We start from the raw sequence: 25,107 nt of genomic DNA on the forward strand, positions 1-25,107 counted from the left end.
GGGTGTAGCACTTCCCTACCTTTGACAAGGAGCTTTGAGCTGATAGGAAGTATACAAGAAATAGCATTTTCCTGAAAATACTTGTAGAGTTTGTACTACATTGCAGCCAAGGTAGGAGATTTCTATGTGTTCTTAAACCCTGCCTAGTTTTTCTTCTACTGATTTTCCTCATAAACAGAGCAACCACTAGCATATAGCTGCTTGTAACTTCATTGGACAAACAAATGAAAGAGATGTCAAAAGACAACAAGGCCACCACCGAATTCAGCTTTTGCAAATGTTGCCTTACGTCAGCAAGATGAAAAACAAAGGCAGTTCACATCACAAGTCACAGCGAAGAAAAGAAAAACAACCTGTCGTCGGAGCCAACTGTGCTCTGTACCATGTTCTTTGCAGTCAGTCCTCTGGAAGCCTGCTCGTTATATCCCACCACTTACGTGCCAGTGTCCGTGCAGAGGCATTTACCATAGATGGCAAGGTGTCATCTGCTTTTGGTAGTCTGCTTTCTAGCAAACGCCTTGGGAAGCAATGTGCTTTGCCGTTCCAGGAGCGAGCAGGAATGCCTGCTCCAGCCAGGCCACCTCAGGTGGCACAGCTCCAGCCCCAGCAGGCTCACCATATAGCCCACCGCAGTCCTGCCCCTTTGGCACATACCTTTATCACAGCAGGAACATAAAGATGTTAGCATTATAGGGGATTTTTATATTTATCTCATATATTGATATCATACCATATATCGTATGATATACCAATATCATATATGATATTGTTGTGGCTGACCAGTAAACCCCTAGAAGGGAAGAAGGCTCAGTGGAGATGCGTAAGGGTGATGTGCCTGTGAAGCTCAGGGAATAATGCAGAGTGTGACTGACCACGGCTGTTCCAAAGCAAACTGACTTTAGCCAGAGAGTGGCCTTTGTTTATTTAAAACAGCTATCACCAGTTAAATGGATCAACCAGTGGTGTAAACATCTCCCTGAATTGGGCAGACCAGCAAAGGGGAAATTAAACATTACACCCTCCACATGTGGGATATCTAAAAGAACCCAGTCAGAGAGTATTGGACTCTGACATGTATATAAAAATATAAAATATTATAGGTTCATTGATGTGAATCCATAGGGTGGAAAAATCCAGAAGAACATTTCATTAACCCATACCACAGTTACTAAGCTTATTTCTACCTATAAAAACCTGTTACACTTACATAAAGTTTTGCTTCATGGATGCACTCAGTCTGTCAAGCCTCTCAGGAACACATTCCAGTTTTGGAAGTATGTAGAAAGTGCATTCACCTGTTCCTCCCCCCAAAAAGCCCTCTGCCCAACATGACTGCAGTCAGGAGCGTAGCACATCTGAAACACGCACTCGCTCCCAGTGCAGCAGCTGATTGTGTCTGGTGTTGAGGACACACCATTGCTTTTATGGAATTCCAGGCTGTTTTCCCAAACACATTAATGCAGCATTGGGAGAAAAAGGGTGGAATAAGCGAGATTAAGGAATCTAGAAGAGCTACACCCAGAAAGTGCCACTACCAACCACAGTCAACTTCCTACTGTGTTTGCAATTTAAAGAGAGGGTATGCAAGAAGCTCCCACAACCTAAAGGTCACCATGGACTGCCTAGTACAGAAACAAACCACTTAACGACACTCCCTGTGCCTTTGTCCAAGTAGCAAATGTTTTCTTCCATTTCCACAGCTACCTTGCACAGTGCTGCAACCTACCCTTGTCCATACAGCCCACCGCCGACTACTGCCGCTTCTCCAGTACGTGTAGTTGCAATGTCTGACACTGGCTCGTTCAACAAGAGAAAGCAGCTCCGGAATGAGGACTTGCAGAAGGGCAGGTGGATAGGCAATGAGACAAGACAGGTACCTCCAAGGATGAGAATTTAACGACAGTAATGTCTCTTCTGTAGCGCATGGCAAGACAACACACGTTAAGGAACAGAGCTCTGCCATCAGCTGGGGCTTTGCTTTTCATGGCTTGGCTTTTGCACGCATGTACTAAGGATTATACCATCCTATCAAATGAATTCTTTATTATGCTGTACTGATAAAAACTTCAACCCGTATTTTTCACCTTAAAGCTAAAAAAATAGTCCTGGAACAGAGCATTAAAAATTCCAGATCAAAATCATCAGCCTTTAAAAATGAATTATGGATCTGAGGAGACTCAATGGAGGCACAGAGATAAGAAAAGCTGTATTTGTGCAAACTAGAAAAGTAACAGAAAAGAACTTTCTGCTTGCGTACTCTTAGAATCAGAGCCCATCCTCTCCACAAAAAAGGTCTGCCCATACAGTGACACATGGTACAACTAATCTGTCATTTTAAGGCAGCTCAGCACAACTTGGAATATTCAAAGGAGTAAAGGATCAGGGAAGGGAAAACCTACAGGAGAAACCAAGAACTCAGTGCTTGCAGTCTACCAAAAAGACAACAGAGGAAAGGGATATGATCACATGCCTGTCATTTGTTACAGGCATAAATATCCTAAAGAGCTGATGTCTTAGGGGACTGAGCAGGTACAGAGGCAGGCCAGGGATATACTAGAGGTAGAAATTGTAGACATCTACTTCTGTTGGGCAGCCTTCTGCTAAAAATGTGGGGAAGGGAGCAAAAATGCCAAGTGATCTTCCAGCAGGTTGTGTTTGCTTTCAGGTGGGAGTGTATGATGTTGGCACAGAGCAGAGGAAGGGGGAAGGTCTTTATCTTCCAGTGAAAAATAGAAACTTAACAGATGTCAGATTTGAAAAATTGGTTTAATCTACAGCATCTATCCATACAGGAGCTTACCCTGCTGGAGTTCCAACTTCTTAAATCATACAGCTTTGGGTTTACTTTGGAGTATTCTTCAGGAAAGGAACATCCCTCCCCATCCCGGTCATTTGGAGGAGCCACGCAAAACTTTATATACTGCTTCTATAAATGCTATGGTAACACCGCAGTTCTCAGCGACTGGCTTAGTGCAGGGAATGGACGTAGGGTTAAGCTTGTTCTTTACTCCCAGCCCCCACAAAACGATCCACCCAGATTATTGCTGCAGACACGTGGCCCTCACATGCATCAGTCTGCAGGACTGAGACCAAAAAAAGCGTAAATGGAAATAAAACCAACCAAAGCAAAAAGAAAATAGCCCTTAGTACACGATTTGTTACAAAAACCAGAGTGGCAAATAGGAAAAGGATGCAGATCTCCCAGTTACATTATCGGCTACTTACTCAATAACATCACAAAAAAAGGGATGCTGGACTGTCACCCTTTTTCATTCAAGCACAATTAAAAAACCCTCTATGCCAGCATATTATGCACAAAATCATGTACAGTTAAAACAAGCTACTGAAAGCGTGAATGAGATTCTAATATACAGTACTTTCACACAGCCAAAGCTATTTTATTTTACAAGATGAGTCTTTTGCGTTCATCGTTTTCTGAAAGCCCAGTAAAAACAGCATGAACTACTTAAGCATAATTTAAGAGACAACTTACAAAGTAATATTTGCATAGCGCTGTAAATCTGTGTATTTGTTTGGGCTCAGTTCTTAATAGAAACTACAGTAGGTGACAGGGTTGGGTTTTCTTAATAGCTTCTTGTTTTTAACCAGATTCAGACGCATCTCTTCTGAACGTCATAAAATCAAGTGTAGGAAATAACTGTAAAAATGTACAAAAATATATACACATGCACAGTAAATGCATACCCTGTATACAGTTTTATTACTCGTTAGATTTGGCTATTAATGATCAACTGGTACTTAAGACTTCCCTCCAAATGACAAGTTTGTAACAAATCAATCAGGTTAAGGATGCTGAGTTTTCTCAGAGAGAAGGTTTTCATTAAAGCTACAGTACTTGCTGGTGATCTTTAGGAGTGAGCGACACGCCAGCTGACAGTGGCTGCCTGGCGTTCAGGCAAGGAGCATTCAGTTGTCACAAGGTACAGCTCTGACAAAGCTGAAGCAAAATAATATGAAGAGACACAGCTTGGCTCTCTGCACAGATGCACATGCACATAATAAAGGAGGTCCACAGAACCAGTTCATACCTTGGGGAAAAAAAAAAATTCATTCTTGATTAGCTTCTGCTGCCCACTCTTCCTCCCTTCACAAATTAGATTTTAGTGTGACTAGTAAATCGGTGTGTTTTCCTTGAAAATGCACACTGGCCAAAGTTAAAAAAAAAAAAAAAAAAAAAAAGAAATAAAACCTGTGTAAGACTGCAAACTGGTAGTGGTAGCCCCCACACTAAAGAATACTTTCAATTTAGATTTTAAAAGTACTATTATATTCCAGTTTCTGCTAAAGCATCTATTTTTAAAATGTATTTCCTCTTAAAAAGATAAAATGCTGCTTCTGCTAACGTAAAGCTTTTTAGAAATAGACAAGCAGCTGCACTCAAGTACTCTCAACAGTGAAAGTGCACAAATTAACTTTCTTCACAGTTTCAAAAACTGAAGAGTGGCTTGTCACTACAGGTATAACATTTTAAGAAATACAGGCAGCTTTCCATAAACCTAGAGAGGCCAAGGACAAGAGAAACACGACATGTTTGGCTTCCAGATGCCAATCCACTGTCTTCCCAATTCCAAAGTGTGAAATATCTCCATGACATTTTCTGGTGGCTACCAAGTGTGGTACAGATTCTGTAACACTGACTTCCAGAGTTTTCCCTCAAAACCATAGCAGGTAAAAAAACCACGCAAGGACCTTGATACAGAGATTGCCGAGACAGATAAACTAGTCTTCAAGACAGACAGGGGGAAGTGCGGCAGCATGAGAGTTGCCATCTGTAACAAGCCCTTTAGACAAATTCTGACCCAAGTCACGTGAACGTGGCACGGGTTAACTTCTAAGTTGTCAGAGGGAGGTTTCACATTCATATTAAGAGTCAGAGTTTTCCTGCCCACGCACACACTTATCTCTGGTTTGCAAAACTCCTGGCAATTGCTTGATTTTCTCAGGGCAAGAATTTGGCCAGACCTGTCGGTGTTCCTCCTCCTTCCAGTGAAGTACCTTGCAGTGTTCCTCCTCCCTTCAGCAATGCACCTTGCAGCTCTCAGCACGGCTGTCACCTGCTTCAAATCCTGGCTTCACTCAGCGCTGGCAGCTGTGGAGCAGCCCATTATGGATCAAAAGGTTCAGAAATATGGAAACAAGTAGCTGTGACAAACTGGGTCAAAGTACAAATTCAGCATTACCATTGCAGGGATGGGCTTCTTTCCACAGGCATAAACCAGAACGTGTAGTAATCGTCTGCTGTGAACCAGAAACTTTGCACCAAGTGACATACGCGCACAGGCATCCAGGAGACGCTGTGAGCTACACCACTGCATCCGATTTTCAAAGGAAATATAGGAATGGATTTTCCCCTTTTATCTGCATTGGCCTCCAGCATCTGAATGAAACACACTTGGGTGAGGTCTGTCCAGTCTTGGCCTTAGACTTCTTAACATCTCCAAGATGCCAAAATATGTGAATATTATCTGTCTTCAATCTGAAGCACTCTGCGTAGTGTGAACTCAGCATTATTAAAAGCCTCCAACCCCACATTTCTTTAACCAAAATGTACGTGAAGCAAAACCAGATTTTGGGGTAGTCCCAGACAGAAACAGTACCTTTAGCAATTATCAGATGTACAGTGACCCCTACTCGCTTGTTACTCCAACTGTTAGTGAAGACCTTGTCCCAACTCCCTTCCGTTGGTTTCATCAATGCCAGAAGGACCTGCTACCAGGTAGTGATGGCCTATGTGAGCAGGCCTGGGAAGGACTTCTCTTCCCTAATAAAAGTTCTGCTCTGAAGCACCAAAGTTGCATCATCACTTAACACAACTTAAACACAACTGTGTCACTTCAGACCTACTGAGCATGTCAACCAGCACCAAAATGCAGGAAGACAAAACCCCAGCTATGTGAGACAATTTCTATAGGACTGGTTGAACTGGAAAGCTCCAAGTTCCAGCTAAGAGGTTGTAACCGAACCATATGCAGAAAATACAGGCAAGCAAATATACAGACATCAGTGATGGAGACAAGTGGTATCACATGGAAGTGAGCAGACACACTCACTTTTTCTGTGAATACGAGGCAATTAGGACAAAGGTAGTAGTCATATTCATTGGTCAGCAATTAAGTGTAGAGCCCTTCAAGATAAGTTAAAGCAGAACAAAGGAACGTTGCCCATGCTCTTTGTGCCAGAGACAGATATTTTGCTCAGTGACGCAAAGTCAATTGCAAGAGCACGTTCAGCCCACAATGAGCAATAGAGAACTGTAATCCCTACTGAGTCAAGACCTCTGGATACCAGTCATCTGGTCCTTCTTCAGCATCAGCTTTTTGTGCCTTCCTAACTGAGAGATGCCACAACATCAGCAGTCTCCGAGCTCTCCCACCAGGTTCTTAGACGTAGGTCAATGTGATGCTACCTTGGAACTGCAAATCCCAGTTGGGAGAGAAACATCATTGTTCTTCATGACAATGACAAGTGCTGCCAAGGCCAAGAGCATAGCATCTGTCCATATTAGTCTGAGAACCATTTATTTTTGGAGTCAATGCTGAACTCCATGGCAGTCAAGCTTGCAAGTCCGTACTGGAGAACACGGTATTTAGTCTAAACAAGCAATAAATGAAAGTTTTGAAAGGTTGAGAGAGAAAACGCTCCTGTAACTTTAAGTTTATTAAACCTAGCATGGTTGAAAAGCAAAAGACGAAAAACATGATATATTTTTGTTTATTATTGCTCTTAAAGGGCTTGGTAGTCAAATATACAAGCTATGTTCTATTAAACCAGAAGAAAATAAGATATAAAATCTATGCTCACTTTTCCAATCCAAGCCACCTGCTAATCTTCATTAGTGACATTAACTTCAGCTATTTCCAGTCATTTTAATTTATACAAACTCTGTGTACGTGTGCATGCACGTGTGTGTAAAAACCCCATTTGAGATAAAATTCAAAATGAAGAGATTTGTGTTGGTTTTGTACTGTTTTGTGCATTGCTGTATATTTCAGTTTTCCAAATGGTTACTGATATGTCTGTTTAGAAGAGCAAAATTTAAGTAACTGATGTTGTATTTATTATATTTTCAAAAAGAAAGCATGACTAATAAGTTATGATAAGAAAATATGAACTGTTGACTATTCTCCCCTTGATGTACATGCACTAATCCCATGATTCTGAATAGGGAGTTACATGCACTAAGAGGAGAAAAGAATCCCGTAAAGAGAAAGGTTACTAATTCCCTTCTCCTTTAAGCATCTCCCCGCTTCTCAGCTTTAAGAAGGGATTTATTTTGTGAAATTCTTGTCATGCCCATTAATATACTGCTCAAAATGTAAGTATAAAACATAGTCAATGGTCAGCCTGCTTTGCAAGACTCACTCTGCTAAGCCAGTACAATTTATATATACTCAATATCATCTTCAGGAAGCAAGTATACAGCATTTGTTAACATCTTTCTAAGCAGCAAGAATTATATCCATTACTGAATTACTTTATAAAAAAAAACAAACAAAAGAATAAAGAAAAGAAAGAAAAGCCCACTGCTTTTAGTCCTCTGGTTAAAAAACAGGGAAAAGGCAGAGAGTTATCTTTATCAGCATTTGGAAGTCTAACCATATTTAAAGACAAAGTACAAAAACATCCAGCAAGGAAAACAGAGTCATGGCTAGGCTCTGTTCTCCTCAGTTCCCAAAGCATATTCCAAATTCCACTAACATTAACAACAGTTTTGCATCCCCTATCTTAGGGAAGATTTATTGAGGGGACAAAGATGACATTCTAATGCTGGGGCTACAGGTACAATGATTCAGTGAGGATGAATCTAACAGGAGACAGACAACACAGGTCATCCTTCAAATCCTCTTGTTGAAAAGACCACAAATAAAATCAAGTGCATGACAGAACAGTGATTAATGACCCCAAGTAAAATATTTTTCTAAGTTACAAAATTGCTCTTCCAGTGTTTGAAAACAGAAAAACCTGTGGGAGAAGAGGTTACATTCCAACAGTTAGAGTAAATACGAAAAGAAAGTAAATTATTACTCTCTTATCTTGGTTACTAAAGCAAAGATTAAAATTAACGACCACTGCTTTGATAAGATCTGCTCTTTACAAAAGTGAGATAAATATTCTAGTGGCAGCTGGGTTAAAAACACAGACCCGAGGGTCAGTTTCTGCCCTCAGCTGTAGATCTGCAACCCATTTCACCAACTTCTGAGTGTAGCCGAATGCAGATTGTGGCCTTCAGACTTGAACATACAGGTAGTTCTCATCTGTTTGCAAATAATTCTCCAGCTATGCATACAGCAGCAATCTAGAAAAATCTCAGAATATGCATTTGTAAAAAAGAAAAAAGAAAGGAGAAAAAAAAAAAAGAGACAGGTACAGCCATGATTCTGATTTCTAATTTTCAGTGAAAAAACCCAAAAGGTCAACAAGCAAAACTAAAGATATTTAAAATCCCTGAAGAGACCCCATACTCTTTCTAATTCTTAACAGCACAGCTCACCTTGCAATATACTTCACATTAACATCTAAAGCACGACCAAGTAGAAAGTGCAGCACACCCTATCATTACAGCACACAGGGTAAGATCCTGGCCCCATTTGAATCAATGTCAGAACTCTCATTAAAAGTTCAAGAGATGCCAGTATTTGAAATCTGACTGCTACAGACCTCTCCTTTTCAAATTTTTTTGTAAAGGAAGACATTTTGAAAACTACTGTGCTGATTTCTGCTGCTGCCTCCCAGTTTACCAAGACAGGTTGACTGAACTGGACTTTGGTGATGAGAGATGCGAACAGAAATAAAAGGAGAAAACGTCAGGACAATTGAATAAATTTCCTTTGCACAACTCCAAACCCCACAGTCACCATTAATTCAGAAAACAAAACGAGCCCCAACAGATTCAAGATTATCGTACATGTATGATGTGAAACAGGGCAAACAACACTCAAGACTGTAGTAGTATTTTGAAATTAAGCAGCCTTGAGCAGTTAGCAGGAGATAGGATGAGAATTTTATACTGTTTTAATACTAGTGGATCTGTTCTATGGTATGTGCTGATCAATAACACACTGCTTCCAAATTCCACTATCCATTCTCTTGCATTACAGAAGTTTTAAGACGTTGTCTAAAAATAAAAAGTATCAGTGTCACATACAAATAGGATTTCACCTGTAGCCATGAGAACACAGCCTTTCCAAAATGACTCTAACCCAGTGAACATCTGTTGATTAACTTAAGAAGGGTTGTTTTTTCCTGGCTCATTAATAAAAAAAGTTGGAAAACAACAAACATTACGTTGGCTTTAGCAAGAGGAAACATTCAATGGCTCCTGTTGTAAAAGTGAGTGTAGTGCTTTTGACAGAAACCAGTGTATTCAGTCATCTGAAGATGCACGTGGCCATGGCCAATGCCCTCTTTTCTCCCCCCACCCCCAAGTCTCCCAACAAAGCAAGAAAAATTAGTTTCTTCTTCCACCCCACCCCAGATTTTCTCCCATAGTTTGACTACAGTAATCCTTAAACAGGCAGGAAGTTGATGCGTTCTCTTCAGTTGATGCCTCCAACTTCTTCATTCTTGGCTCAAGTTTTATTCATTAATATTAGTCATCAGTTATTAAGAAAAAGATAGTTTCTAAGTGTTTGTTGTTGTTTTTTAACTGAAGTTAAATCGGATACCATAGTCTGGTTATATGTGCTGAACTGCAGCTGTCAGTTATTCCTTTTTCTTGAATTCTTGGTTGCCATAGCTGGAGCCTTTTTCTATTTCAGTTACTCCTATCAGTCTACGAACTCCAAAGGAAGCTTTAAAATATAACAGAGAAATGGGAGGCATATTAAAACCAATTCAAGGATTTAGGAAGTTACATGTAAACGCACAAGTAGAACTAACAGGAGTTAACCCAGTCCTGAAGACAGTAGTGACTACAGACCAACAGTGCGCTGTATTGCAGCTGCATATGGATCACAGGTCAGATGTCACTAAAAGAGGACAATCCAGATTTAAAAATATAATTAATGCTTCTGTGTTGATTAACAGGACAGGTATTATGAACACTGAGGCATTCCCCCCCTGCCCCCAGTTGTTTTCGGGGGGGTGGAGGGGTGGATTTTTTTTTTGTTTGGGTTTCTTTTAGGGTTTTTTGGTTGGGGGATTTTTGTATTTTTTTGTTCATTTTTTTGGTTGGTTTTTTTTTTTTTTTTAATTCACAGACAAGGTGTGCAGTAAAACTACTTTCTCCTTCAGGCACCGTAACAATGGGCTACAAGACTCGCTTGCTATTCATTGCTATAGATATTGCCTAAGATATGAAGGCAAGCTTGCCTGGATTAAAGCTTTTGAAATAAAAATGCTATATAATATAAAGACTACAGAGTGAGCTCCAAGTACTCTTCTGCAAGCCCCATTCATATTAATTAATACACAGAACTTATTGGAGGTAATGGATCCTGGTACATGTCACTCTGGGCTTAGGATCTTCTCTGCTTTTATTACCTGCTCCAACAAGTCCCAGGAATGCAAGGATAAGGAGAGGTGATCCACTTGCAAAAACTCCAAAGCCAAATGTGAAGAGAGGAGAGAGGAGAACTGTGGCCCAAAAAAGAAAGTTTAGGAGAGTCCATGGTCTCCTAGGAGGTTTAAACTGCTGGCCAGGAAATATGCCTTCCTGATTATACATCTCTTGCAAAGCATCCTGGGAGAAAGAGAAGATAGAAGAAAACAGGTTCATAAATGTTTGCACCAAGCAATCCAAGACTAGTCAACTCCAGGACAACATCAAGGATAGTATCTGCAGTAACTACCCATCAAGAGCACACAGCATCCATTTCCATCTGCTGTCATTTACTTGGGCATTTCTGTTGACCACTGAGGCTACCGTATTAGCCCTTTGAAGGCAATCTTGGCCACCATCAGAAACTGAAACCGTATCAGCCTCTCCACTACCAAATATCTTCACCTCTTCTCTTAATTGCATAGGAGTTTAGAGCAGGATCAGGCCAGAGGCCAATTCAGACACTACCTGCCTCTTTGCTGGATGCTTTTTCTTCCCATTTTTACTTCCAGAAAGGCCAGCATGATTTAGCAAAGCACAGCAGAAAAATGCTGTACATGCAGCCAGAAGAGGCAGGCAAAGCACAAGCTAAGCCGCAGAGACGGCACTGTGCTAGCCATAACCCCAAGACTTCAATAGAGCAGTTGCATCTTGAGCTGAGCCTGCAGAGAGATGCAATCATGAAACACATCACTCAAAGGGCAGCACGCCCAGAGTCTTCCCTCAGTTTGTATGAATTTTCTGCAAGGTTTCCAAGCCATTACCAAGGATGGCTCAAGTCTGGCTATTTCTTATTTTTCCCTGTTTAAGCTGTTTTTCTTTTACCTTCCCTTATACAGGGCTGAGAAATGCAAGGTGTTCCTTGCGAATAACTCAGCCTTTTGAGGACATACCCTCTGTGCAGGAATAGCGCTTTAAGGATTCCAGTTACAACATATTGCTACCCATAAGATCAATATATAAAATATCCATGTATATGAGTAATACCTCCCCGGCAACACCTCACACCAAAGTTGAACGGAGGTACAGCCAACACCAGCAAGGAACACCAAGCCCTCCATCTGCAAGGAAAGCAGAGCATTCTGCCCAAGGAATGGTGCCAAGCAGAGTGAATGCTCTGTGCTGCACCTGCTTAGCTCTGCATTTACTGTTTAACAAAGCAGGAGCCAAGCAGAGAAAGACCACCCCTGTTAACTTACACCTTAATGTCTACTCCTCCAGCCAGGCAATGTCAGAAGGAATTCTTGCATCTAAGAGCCTTTTCACAAGCGAATTACATGATGGCATGTCCCTGATAGCAGAAGGTGGGATTCAAGGATCTCAATTTTTTTTTTTTTTTTAAGCTCTCTAATCCCTTATTACACTAACTGACCCACAAGCTAGTTTGATACACCTGCTAACGGGAGGTGGGGGAAGAAGATGATGATAGCTACTGCTCTTTGTAAGATAACTTCTCTCCCCTTAACTGAGTTACAGCTTAGGTATTCAAACAAATTAGGTTAAAATGAACAAAATGAAACTCAGAACAATCTTCTGCCTACCTACAGACTAAGCGTAAGCTTGGAAATGCTACAGCACAGGTCATCATAGCAGAAGAAAGCCCAAGATAGTTAAAGTTTCTGTGCTCCTCTGTTTTCCCACAAAGATAAGCAACACAAAAATCAAGATAAATAATTCAAGTTCAACAATCCACCAATTAGGGCTTGGCAACATTAATTACAGTTCTCTCCCCCTCCCCACAGAACTGTTAAATCTGTGGTCAAGAAATTAACCTAAGGTAAAAATTAATCTAAGGTAAAAAAAGAAAAGACACGAGGAAAAGCTCTGAGCCGTTTGAAGGCATGCTGGCCATGTGCTACATCAGTCCCTGGCAGCAGATCCCAGGGACTGCCTGTACCATGTCACACACCACTGCAGAGGTATTACCAGGAGGCAGAAGGAAAGTGACAGTGTAAGAAACATGAAAGCAAAGGACAATTGCAGCTAAGAGCGGGACCGGCTGTCTCTGACAGACAGTTATCACTCTTCTTGAGTGCCTAAAAACACCCACAGGGAAAATGAAGCTTTTAGAAATGTATGACAGAGACCAAGAACCGAAGAATATAAAAAGACAGTGGACTGCTATTAGACTTCTGCAACTCAGGCATATCTCTGAATCCCATTGTGCTTCCCAGCAATTTGAAACCTACTCACTAGCCAGCCCTCTGCGGCCAAGGGGCTTTTCTGTACTGCTCCTTCCAGCAGTTTGAGGGATGGCTGCCTAATTATACATAGTACTTCCATCTCTTCTCTCTATCCAGTGGAATAGTGTGCATTACTCAGTGCCTTAATAGACTACCCCTGTGAAAGTCCCAAAAGAGAGAAAAGAAAGCAAAGCTCTTTACCTTTTCCTGGTAAAGCTTATGAAGCCAGTTTGCAGCTTCCTTTTCATCTTGAGGGATATCTTCCAGAGGAAATCTCCTAGTTTAGTAGAGAGATTAAAAAAGGAAAAAAAAAAAAATTAAGGGAAAATCCAGGTATTTGACTTTAGACCTCTACTAGGGAGGATCTTCCATTCAATGAAGGGCATAAGCTACAGGTAATACTGTCCCTAATGGCAAAGGTCTTCAAAGCAGAGAACTGAGACTTAAATAACAACCGATCTCCACCTAAAAACTCAGATTCCTAAGACAAAAGAAACCATACATGCTCCTATCAATTTCAAAGCACATTAGTAAAACAAGCATTTCCCATTCAAACATTGCTCTTCCTTCACTGGAACCGCCACCAGTGGATTGCCAGTGAGCTCAGACTGAGGCACCCAGAGCTGGGAAAAGACAAGCAAGTGGCAAACCCCAGGATAACTGTTTGTTACATTGTATTAGTGAAAACCCCATTGTGGAAGGAATGGGAGGGGTGGTTAAAAATTCACTTTGTACCAACCCTAAGGAAAACATCATCTACAACAACTGCACTTTTCTCTCTTTGCCTCTCCAGCCCTACAGATTGAGGCATGCAGTTCTGGGTGCATACGAAAATTATGCCCAGCTCCAGGTACTGACCTGACCTCATCGAGAACAGGCACCTTTTAAGAGCCTCTTTCTAGTGGTGAAGAGCCAACCATTTTCCTGCATTCTTTTATTTTCTGAGATAGGCCACTAACACACTCACAAATGTGTCGCCTCCTTTCTCAGTGGCACACATCTCAGTCCTGGAACAATTCAGAAAAAAAGGTGCTCAGTTTGTAGAGGGCAGGCACACACTTTACCCTCAGCTCAAGTATATTTTGGCAACACTTGGGACTACATCAGGGCCCTCTTACAGCAGGGCAGTAAGAACAGAAGGGTGACCTCTGGGAGGGCTCTAGACACAGTGATCCCAGGTGCAACTAATTTGCTGCTGTTCAACCAGGGAATATGTTTCCACTGTACGAACTTAAAGCCTTTGTGTGTGCAGCAGCAGAGGGAAGATGTTCTAATACATTTCTAAATCCCATAAACGAACTGAACACCAGATTTTACAGATTTACATTCATTAGCTCTAACAGGAGGAGCCGCTCAATTAATATAAATAATGCTCAATAAAAGCTCAGTAAAAGTCATTTGCTGAAAGCTCTCTTGTAAGGTTGTTGCTGTATTGCTATCACCACTAGAGGGTACTCACAGCAGCAACATCTGGTAATTGAGCTGATTATTTTCTCTGGACCCAGTCAGGAGAAAGACTGGATCCTCTGCAGAGAGCTAAGCTTCTTACCTCTGCACAGGTAACTGCATACGCATATACCAAGAACAAGAGCTTATGCGCTTCCTTTCTCTGAGCTAAGCTAAGTCTGCTGGCACATTAAGGACACATTCAATTTTCAGCAAAAAGATGTAAAAATAGTTTCCTTATTCTCATAGCTTCCTTGCCAAAAGACAGAAAAAGCTTCAAGTGTAGAAAAGTATCTTGAGAATGTTGATTCAGCCCACAAACATATTTTAAATCAAAATTATCCAAACATTAGTTTCCTTAATAGGGTACAATTAGTAATTTTACCTGGCAACATCATCCTTAACAGAATTTTATGAACCCAAACCGCTTCTAACGACTATTGAAAACTACATTTCTCTTCTTTCTTCTCACTACCTCACCAATAAATAAAACCAACTTGCATCTCCATTAGCAAGCCATAAGATATTTAACTGAATGCAGCCACTCTTCAATGTAAAATTATACAGATGTATATCCATGCATCTATACCCCAGATCTAGATAGACATGCTACACACATCTGCCATCAGTATGGAATTACAGGTGACAACTGCCTGACCAGCTGTTTTGCTAGCCTGTAAGTGGTCTGCTCACTTTCCTCACCAGGAGTATGTGTGGCAAGTGTAAATAGTCAAAATGAAGCCCCTTGCAAATGAATGACCCCATCTCTCTCCCCATCACCTCTGCAGCCTTCTTTCCAATTGAAAGACTAAAATGTTGTGGAAGTTGCAGTATCTGAGAACAGAACTGGAACATGTGTCCTTCCCTTCCCCATTAGGGCTACAGCACTCTGCGTCCCCTGGGATAGCATTTCTTCCACAAAACTGTTGCTGCTATACCTCGACACAATGGATAATCAGTGTGATTCCCTACAAAGTCTTTCACCACTGGAGGCTCTGGCAAGACACACCTGCTTTCATTAGAAGGACAATGTATAGAGCCAGTGCCATGCATCTACAACGCACAGACCCAAGGCCAGCGGGGAAAGGTGTGGGGGGAAATAGCAAGGCTTTTTTTTTTTTCTTTTAAAAACCAAACATCAACCTCATCACCAGAATGTAGCAATGTTTTCCAAAGTGTGGGTGAAGTCCCCAGAGAAGCACAAGTGAACTGTCAAAAGAACTGTGGAAAGAACAAGAAGGTCGTTTGTCAGGTCCAAACATAAAAGGGAAAAGAAGAAATTGAACAGGAAAGGGTTGGTAGTTTTTATGATCACAAGGAAACCTTTATAGCAGAAGGCAACAAGAAGAAAAGAAGAAAGCGAAAGCATGTGTGCGTGTGCATGCATGTGTGTACATGCTGCATGGAGTTAGGTGTTAGCAGTTAATCTTTCAGGCAACGAGTAATGAGAAATGTGAGGAATGTCCCACCTCATTCATACGATCTCTGAATTTCAGCATTATTTAACTTTTAATCTGCTAATCAATGCATGTGAGAGAAGGAGAGAAACTGGCACAGTAAGGAGCTTTACGCTATTTACTACAAGAGACTACTGAAGTTGGACGGGCTATTTATACTATGTGTCCTGGTTTCAGCTGGGATAGAGTTAACTGTCTTCCTAGTAGCTGGTACAGTGCTACGTTTTGAGTTCAGAGCGAAGAATGTTGATAACACTGATGTTTCAGTTGTTGCTCAGTAGTGTTTAGACTAATGTCAAGGATTTTTCAGCTTCTCATGCCCAGCCAGTGAGAAAGCTGGAGGGGCACAAGAAGTTGGCACAGGACACAGCCAGGGCACCTGACCCAAACTGGCCAACGGGGTATTCCATACCATGGGACGTCCCATCCAGTATAGGAATGGGGAAGTGGGGGGCAGGGATTCGCCGCTCGGGGACTGGTGGGGTGTCGGTCGGCGGGTGGTGAGCAATTGCACTGCGCATCATTTGTACATTCCAATCCTTTCATTATTGCTGTTGTCGTTTTATTAGTGTTATCATTATCATTATTAGTTTCTTCTTTTCTGTTCTATTAAACCGTTCTTATCTCAACCCACAGGTTTTGCTTCTTTTCCCGATTTTCTCCCCCATGCCACTGGGTGGGGGGGAGTGAGTGAGCAGCTGCGTGGTGTTTAGTTGCTGGCTGGGGTTAAACCACGACATACGCATATGCTCGCAAGGGACTGGGAAGGGGGCAGAACAGTTGCTTTTCTGTTCCCAGCATAGAAGGGAAAAAAAGGCAGACAAGTGTCCTCACTACACAGAGGGAAACCCTGGAATGATAGCGTGGTCACACCCAGGTTTAAAAAGTCTGTCCACTGCTCTCTGACCTGCTGGGTGATATCTTGGGATCTCACACGAAAGCGAACTGAAGCAGGGGAGAAACAGGGAGGCTCTTTGTGGCCTGCAGAGAAACCTGAAGGACAAGGAAAAGGGGACTACAGGAAAGGACATTTGCCTGTAAAATCTGAATACGTTTCAACATGCCAAAGCATGCACCTTAGAGCTCACCTCCATCATTATATGCTCACCTTACACACATATCTGCTTCATATTTCTTTCCATAAAGAATTCCTAATAAAGATGGGTTCTTGTTTCCTCTGAAATTTAGTGTTACATCATACACTGCTGAAACTGTTGCAAAAAAGAAAATATGGCTGTTATAGTAGCAATTCTAGCAACCATTGCCAGCATCCTTGCATTAGACAGCAACGGTCTTGTGCAAGCCTGGCATTAATGACGTCAGGTAGCAGAGTCCTTCACTACTGTGCATTTACACATTGTATTTATCTGTATCAGCCACCTGACATTCCCATCTACACAGCATGTGTGTTATCAAAACACAAGATGACTTGATGAACTAAGCAACAATGACATACACGAAAGGTTTATTATTTTTTAAGACTGTTATCTAAGAGTTATGTGGCAATTTACAAATTAATGGTTGACATGCTGAATACTTATTACTGCCAACTCACTGATTGTAATGGACATAATGAACAACAGAGAATACTACACTGTGCTAGACAGAGTATACTAAACAACACATTACAATTAATGCAAAGAACAAGTAACAGCTTGCCAGTACCTGTTCCCCTGAGACACTGGACAGCAGTGGTGAAACCTTTGGTTCTGGGCAACAGGTGGTATTTCAGTTTAGGCAACCCCTTGGATTCAGCTACCTCCATACTGATACGATGCTTGGTCTCTGTAAAACGAGTTCCTTCACAGTACAGGAGAAACTAGTACAATAAGACAAAAAGGCAAAAACAAGGACATCTTGAGATCAAAAGAAACCAAGAAGAATACTGAAAATTTGCGTAAGAGAAACATATACCCATGCATGTGCACACACTTCAACTGTCTCATTTGATCATCAAGTATTAGGCATAAGCACCACCTCACAACTCATTTACAATTATATTTAATTTTAACAACACTGGTACCAAATTTAAGGCAACAAAAAGTCTAAATTGTTATACCTGAAATATTTACTTTAAAAACCAAAAATCCCTGAAGGCTTTGGCTGGCTGTTGATGGACTAATCTACAAATCAGAAAAAGCAATCCAAATATCAGTACATGACCACTTTAGGAAAAAACAATTAATCACTAGGTACCTCATTTAAAATTTGTACTGTACATCCAGAATTACCCATCTGAAGACAGACTTGTTTGTCTGAAAGCTCTTCTGTTTGGCTTTTTTGGTTTGGGTTTTTTTTTTTTCCGCATTTGTATCAGTCGTGTTCATAAAAAATGGTGCCTTTCCCTAAAACCTTTACCTTGTTCATCTTGTAAGGCACCAATCTGACTGTGGTATCCTGAGTAACTATTAAAGACTTAAATCCTCCCATACTGACTTCAAGCAGCACAAAACATTGATCTCTCCTTCTCCAGCCTCTATATTGCCTCTGCTCTAGTTTAGAGAGAGGCCAGAAGCAATGCAAAGCCAAAAGCAGACAAACAAAGCCCTTCTGAGGGTCCTAGGGTGAATTTCTGTTTATCCTTGGCCTTTTTGAAAGGTGGACGTAATTCCCATTGCACCAGCAATGGAAACATTGCTGCATTTGAACACACAAACCTCTGCATCCCAGGCAAGCAATGGAGGTGGAGAATAGCAGACTGCTACTACTTTCTCACAGCAGTATCATGCAACGCTGTAACATTGCAATTCAAAAGAAAGGCTTGTCCAACGCATCGCTATATGTCTGCTATTTGTCAGCACTGTAGTTGCTTGACTTTTTCTCTGTAGCGTATCCACATACTGTGCACCACAAAAAGTAAGTTAAATGAATATTAAAACCACAAAGCCATAGACATAAGAGTTAGACCTGCCAGAGCGCAGTAAGAGAACAGGAACTGGTCCTCCAATCTTCATTTGGCCCTTGAGGGCACGTTCATTATGAAAACCTGACCAACCACCACCATCAAGTGGTGAGGGCAGCGCAAGGTACAGAGTGTAACACTGCAATCTCAACCCCAGTCTGCAATGCAAGCTCCTTCCTCAAAACCAAATTCTCACCCTTTTCTACTCCACGGCGCAGTGATCCTTCTGGACCAAGTATGCGAGCGAGGTACAGACTGCGCTGCAGTGCACGTGTGAGAAAGACCTCACGAAGGAAGGTTGCGCAGACAGTCCTAATTGCAGCATTTAGAATGCACGAAAATTAGGGAATTGATTTACTCAAGTCAATTTTAATCATTATTTAAATTACCAAGCAGGAAGTCTTGATTTAAATAATCAATGCTAACTACGTTTTGCATTTATATTTTCTAGTTGTTTTCCCTAGAGGCTAGTCCTTGGTTCTCAATCGTGGAATCATTAAAATGTATAGATTTGCAACTAAAGTACAGTCTTGAGATTTTTTAATTGGTAGGGTTTTTTTCTTTTTTTGCAACACTAATCAGGAGGATATATTAAATGTAGTTCATATCCATATATTCAAGCAATTAAGTAGTTTAAAATACATTCTCCAGATTCTTATTTTTTTCTATCTTTGTAATGATAGAAAATAATGAACGACACATTCACAATGTACTAGTTAAGGCTTACTATTTCACTATTCATTTTAACAAGCTGTACTGGATAATATTGAAAAATCACTTAAAATGCACAAAAAGCCTCCTAAAATGTTTTATGAGCCAAATAACTGTACATTACATGTGCTACTGTAAAAGCAAACCAGTAAATTTATCAAAACGTTTGCATTCAAAGCTAGAAGAAGGTTAACAGGTTGATTATACTGCTGTGTTGCTGCAGTAAAATCTAACAACATTGCACACAATGAAACATGGAAGTCTCACCCTTGACTTCAAATAGTGTCAAAATAAAAAAGAAAAGCATAACCGAAAAAGCAGATGTAAGCTTGCCTTATGTTCTCATACAGACTTCTTGGGAAACCTGTTAATTTCACAGATACATACTAACAAGATACATAGTAACATATACATACACTAACATATACACAGATACATACTAGCATACTAACAAGAACTTCCTATCAAAATTCATGGTCTGTGCATCCCTCCCCCGCCCCCCCAATTACTCACTTCTCCAGAAAAGACTTTTTTGTTTATGTGTCTGTTTAGCCTACCTCAGAAAATGTAGCTTAAGGTTATATAGATTTAGTAGTCAAATATGGGCTGTTGTTAATTTTGTCTGAACTTATTTTTACCTTTAAAAAAAAAAAAAAAAAGTATTACACAAGCCAGATTTATAAATGATCGTCAAGGTTCTAATCACCTATGCAAGCTTCTGAACCATTTCCTAAATGACCTCCCTTACCAACAGGCAAACGGAGCAACACTTTACCAGCATATCCTTAAAGGCCTCCTGAAACAGAGCACAGGTTTTCCTTGACAACACTTGAAGAAAGTAGTGAGCAGACCTTCTCCTGATACATAAAGCTACAGTACCACATGAGTACCCCCGTCACCATTTCACTTCTAGCTGTCAATACTAGAGGAGGAACTCAACACTTACCCACATATATTCAGGATAATCAGCCAAACGTTTTAATCCTTCAATAACCGTATCTCTGTCTTCTTCCCATTTCCTTTTGCAGAAAACAATCTCGAGGAAGTACCACGTCCAGCCAATTAGGGGCACATATAGTAGCTCTCTCTTAGCAAGAACTTTGGAACTCTTAGAGATAAACAAAAACAACAATCCAAAAATGTCATTTGCTGATTTGTACAATGACATCAAAGACATTAAAGTTAAGATGATGAAAAGTTGATGGAATTATATCTGGAAACTCAAGTGCAAAGAAACTGTATGTGCATGGTTTTCAAATAGACCTATCATCCTCCAGATGAAGGGAAAACTCACAGCCCCACATACCCCTAGCACTCCGAAGCGCTCTGTCATGGTCCAGCCACACAAGAAGTCAATTTCAAAGTTGTGGTTCAAGATGATGATGACGTGTTCTTTCCCAAAGGTGTTCACCGTGGCCTCGTCTGAGAACAAGGTGCACTCTGTGCCTGACCACCATTCCAGCAGCATTACCAACTCTAACAAACATGAAGAAGACAGAGAGAGGAGTTAGGGATGCCGCTTACAGAAAGCATTTAGCATTTCATCTCCAGCCCCATTCAGTGCCTAGTCTCTTCTAACTCCCAGCAACACTGTCACCTTTTCAGTCCAACCCAGTAGAGATGAAATGAAAGCTTGAACGGGTATAGACCAAATCACAGCACCATCCTTAAGCAGTATTTAGGGCACTAGATACATGCATTATGGATAATTTAGCAAGTTTTTAACAGTGACAAGTTTAGTCGTTATATTATGAACATGAAATTTCATGATCACTGGGAAAAAAACCCAAACCTTTGTGCCTGAAAACAGACAGTTGAGCCGTTGATTGCTCCACTAAATGAGTACAGTTTCTCCCAGGTGGAATACAAATTATGCATAGATGCAGCCTAATGCTTTTACTCAACATGAAACAAGCTTTATGGAGGTAAACAGACCAATAAAGGGCTTTTAAAGGGATACAGTGCCATAGATCTTCTGCAATAGATTTTAATATTAGAACACAAGACTCTAATCATTCTGTATTATGGTCATCAGAGTCAGAAGTGCCAGAAAATCAAGCTAATTTATCAAAATACCCGGGCAAAGACAGGAATGGTAAATTGTGTCTGTCTTTCACTGCAAAGGAAAGAATGAGCCCTTTCTCCTCTGTATTCTCCAGCTTCTCAGCATCCCAGCATCTCTCTTACTCCACCCTGAACATTTCCTTCATTACCCACTCTTCTTCTTTTCCACCTCTCCTTTTTTCTTCTTAAAAACCCCTGTCCACTTAATTCAGCATGCACTGAATGTAGTTGCTATGGTTAGCCTATTTCTCTCATTTCAGTACAACGAGGCAGATGGAAGACATTGCTTGTACCATGGGACAACTATAAAAAAGTATGAGAATAGTTCGTTCTCCCATTAGGAAGATTTGCTTCCATGCAAACTGTAGTCATTGGTATTTTCTCATTTCAATGTGAAATGGATGCAGTCAAAATTTTGTTGCACAAATATGGCAGTTGAAAAGTCCAACTCTTCCCACATTACTACAACAAACTTGCAGGGTCAAAACTGGAAGACACCCCCTTGGTCCTCTACATCAGCCAATTCTGCCATGCAGTATTTCAACTTTCCATTGGGAGGCCCTAGTTTTGCAAAATGGGGCAGCGTCTTCCTGCACAAGGGCTTCTGATCAGTGGAATCATGACAGGGTAATCTATTCAAACTGCTAAATAAGAGTGGCTCCAATTCTGCACCACATCAGAGAGAAGGCAAACACAGTATTTAGGTGAATGATAGGGAAAACCAATCCTGGTCTGCTGAAGATACGTAGCTTCTCTAACACTGTTTTTTCACTTGTATTCCCCGTGTGACCACTATCCACCAGGTTATTCCCCTATATCGTTTTCAAGACTCGCTCATTTGGAGGTATGACAAAGTTATGCAACTTGCTGATCAAGAAAGCATAACCCTGGTCAACTGGAAATACAGCAGAGAAAAGACAGAATAATAGTTTATACCAACTAGAGGTTTCTATCGTTGCTTTCCAGCTTTGTCTCCTTTGCGAATTATGTGATCACTTACCTTTCTTGCTCTGGTTATCCTGGCTCAGTAAAAGGGGAAAGAGGACAGCAAGAATGTCCCCAGTTGAGCGCTATGCTCTTCCAAGCAGGTGGGCAGGAGAATGGAGTAGTGGTACCAAACACAGTGTGGTACTCTGAGTGATTTTCCTTTTCCATTGCTCTCTGTGTACTAAGGAGGAACGTCCCCCGTACCTGCTACAGCTGCTGCATTTTCTTATAAAAAATAAAATAAAATGGGTGTGTTTCTTCTTCAAAATCAGAAAAAAATTCTGCAGAGGCAGGTATGGATAATTTTCTGCAAAGTGTTTCTTGTACCATTCACTCTAAAATAGCGGACAAAGCTTTGCTGAGAGATTTCCCAGAGTTCATACTGAGAGAGAAGGGTTGATGAGCTAGAGAATTAATACGAGGAAACAGATTGGCCTTTACAAGTGTACTGATAAATGATGCAATTATGACCAGGAGTGGGCTCGTTTCCTTTTTTTTTTTTTTTTGGTATGTGGGTTACAGCTATTTTGCACGGCACCAATCCTGCCAATGCTACAGCATGCCCATCCTTCTGAACAAAGAGACGATAATGCTTGCACTGCTTGGGATACTTCCTGTAGAAGACAAGCAACACCTTGCTACAACAAACACCCTCCTGCAGCCGGGGTTTCCACACACCAAAGCAGGCTGGTTTACGGCCTCGCAAACCATCCAGAAACAAAGCAAACAAGAGGCACAGCACAGTTTAAAGTACTAACATTTGAGACATTATTTTTGCAATTGGACTAAACTAAACATGCTGCACTCTCCAAAAACGTAAGTCATCTGAAAGGAGCTGATGTAGGAGAGCTTGAAGTACAGACTACCTGTCATGAATTATATGCACTGCAAAGGGTTTATGTTGAGGCCAGAGCCCAACAGATGTTTTTTCCCCAAACGTCTGCCACGAACACTGGATAGAGTCTATCTTCTTCCCCTTCTGAAGCTGTGCTTTATCTATTTGAGAAGAGATACATTAAGAATAGAGCCTGGTTTTCAGGAGGCTATAGCACATAGCCAGATACACGATCACCTGTGTATCCACCCCTGCACACCAATCTTCTGCCGGACGGGCAGAGCAGCTTCTGTTACAGACAGCTCTGACATGAACACCCTCAGCCTAAAACTAAACAGCTTGGAGTAAGCGAGCAAAACGTATCATCCAGAACAGAACACCAACCTACAAGTTCATTGCCAAAAGGCATCCATATAATGAAACATATTTCATTATGAATGGCAACATCTGAACTGCTGCATTTACACAGCTTACTTAATTCGTTATAAATCACAATTTAAGTGCATATTCTGTCAGCTCTTCCATTACAGGCCATCAGCACTCTGCAATCCCATATAACATTTACATTAATTTTCATACTTTAATGTCTCAGTAATTTAATTTATAATAGGCTATACACAAGGGGTTATCCTAGGTACAACACAATTATCTACTCAGCTTCCCCAAACCTTTTTGAACAATAGTGTAGGTTATTTCCCGTGTATACAAGATGTAAGATAACAGCATTTAAAATGTGATTTTTCCATGCACAATGCTAACTTGTAGAAATCAAGGGTCTGAACCTACAAGCCTTACAGGTACAGGCAGCTCATATCCTCAGAAAAGCCAGACTATTAGTGCAACAAGAGTTTTCAGGATGAGATCAGATTCTAGATTATTAAAAGCACATTAAGAAATTCTTAGAAGCAAATAAAAAAAACCCCAAAACCCTCCACTCCCCCCCAACCAAGCTAATTTTGAAGTTTCCACCTATAAGTTCTTCCATTATAATACCTTTTCTCCTGACAGTTTGCCTGCCACTTTCTATTTAATTTCCTTTCTCCTGTGCTTCTCAGACAACATTCTCAATAGGTAGGACAAAAAGCACAGGAAGGACAAGGACAACAAGCTTAAAGAGAAACCCAACTAGGTACTTTGGAGAGTTTTTGTTGGCAGTACTTCACACAGATGATTTAAGAAATGTGGGTGCCTGTCAGTGGATTGCTCAGCTGTAATTTAAGTACTCACTTAGGTGACTCATTTACCCGAAATGGGAGTTGGATGCTGAGCTGAGCACTAAGGTAAGTGGCCATGCATACTGGGAGGGGATGGAGAATGGAAACGAATTAGATGATTCACTGCTGTAACAGGAGGTGACATTTGGACTACGAAGCCTCTAAACATTCATTTCAGAAATCTAATCCCCTGTTAAGCTGTATGAGGAGGAAAAAAAAGCCATCCACAGGGAGGAAGTTGCAAAGGTCTGAGAAAGAAGAGCAAAGCAGCTGCACTCACTGTAGAGCCGTCCCACAGGCAGAAGAAAAGAGTGACAAATTGCTCACAAGAGGAGACACGGGCATCACAGATGGACACTGTAGTGTGTAAGAGGACTCTGACTTTGTTGCACACTTCAGCTATAGAGACACCTACACTAAATACATCTCTCTCTGCAGACCACAAAGTTGACTTGGACTCCTAAGTAAGTGGTCAATATCACACGTATGCTCGATATCTGAAGCAGTCTCTGTGCATTCCCCCTTCCCCATCACTTAGCACAGGCTCTGATGCTGGATGAAGATGCTACTGAGACAGAATCAGCAAGTCCTACCAGTCAGGATAGGGTTGGGGGCGGGGAGGAGCTTTACTTCTGACTTTTTTGAATAACAGAGTGACAATAAGTATCAGTGTCTTGACTTTTGTATGTTTTCCCAATATTTCAGAAAAGATGGCCGCTTTGAACTGGTCTGAAAGAGTCTACATCT

At 41.1% G+C, this 25,107-nt stretch overlaps 1 protein-coding gene across 5 annotated transcripts in view; it reads right to left on the bottom strand.

Annotated features, from left to right (window-relative positions):
* Positions 1 to 3,377: 3,377 nt before the first annotated feature.
* The window catches only part of AGPAT3 (1-acylglycerol-3-phosphate O-acyltransferase 3), a 97,851-nt gene continuing 76,121 nt past the window's right edge, over positions 3,378 to 25,107 (bottom strand). For all 5 annotated transcript variants that reach the window (XM_052794548.1, XM_052794552.1, XM_052794550.1 and 2 more), the window contains 7 exons: positions 20,567 to 20,736; positions 20,207 to 20,368; positions 17,313 to 17,466; positions 16,756 to 16,858; positions 12,946 to 13,021; positions 10,504 to 10,702; positions 3,378 to 9,812 (listed from right to left, as the gene is read on the bottom strand). In XM_052794548.1, the coding sequence (XP_052650508.1) occupies positions 9,724 to 9,812; positions 10,504 to 10,702; positions 12,946 to 13,021; positions 16,756 to 16,858; positions 17,313 to 17,466; positions 20,207 to 20,368; positions 20,567 to 20,736 (953 nt within the window). In that variant the 3' untranslated portion in view covers positions 3,378 to 9,723. The remainder of the gene's footprint in view (positions 9,813 to 10,503; positions 10,703 to 12,945; positions 13,022 to 16,755; positions 16,859 to 17,312; positions 17,467 to 20,206; positions 20,369 to 20,566; positions 20,737 to 25,107) is intronic.

This window comes from Harpia harpyja, chromosome 8 (assembly GCF_026419915.1).
Source record: "Harpia harpyja isolate bHarHar1 chromosome 8, bHarHar1 primary haplotype, whole genome shotgun sequence".
NCBI lineage: Eukaryota > Metazoa > Chordata > Aves > Accipitriformes > Accipitridae > Harpia > Harpia harpyja.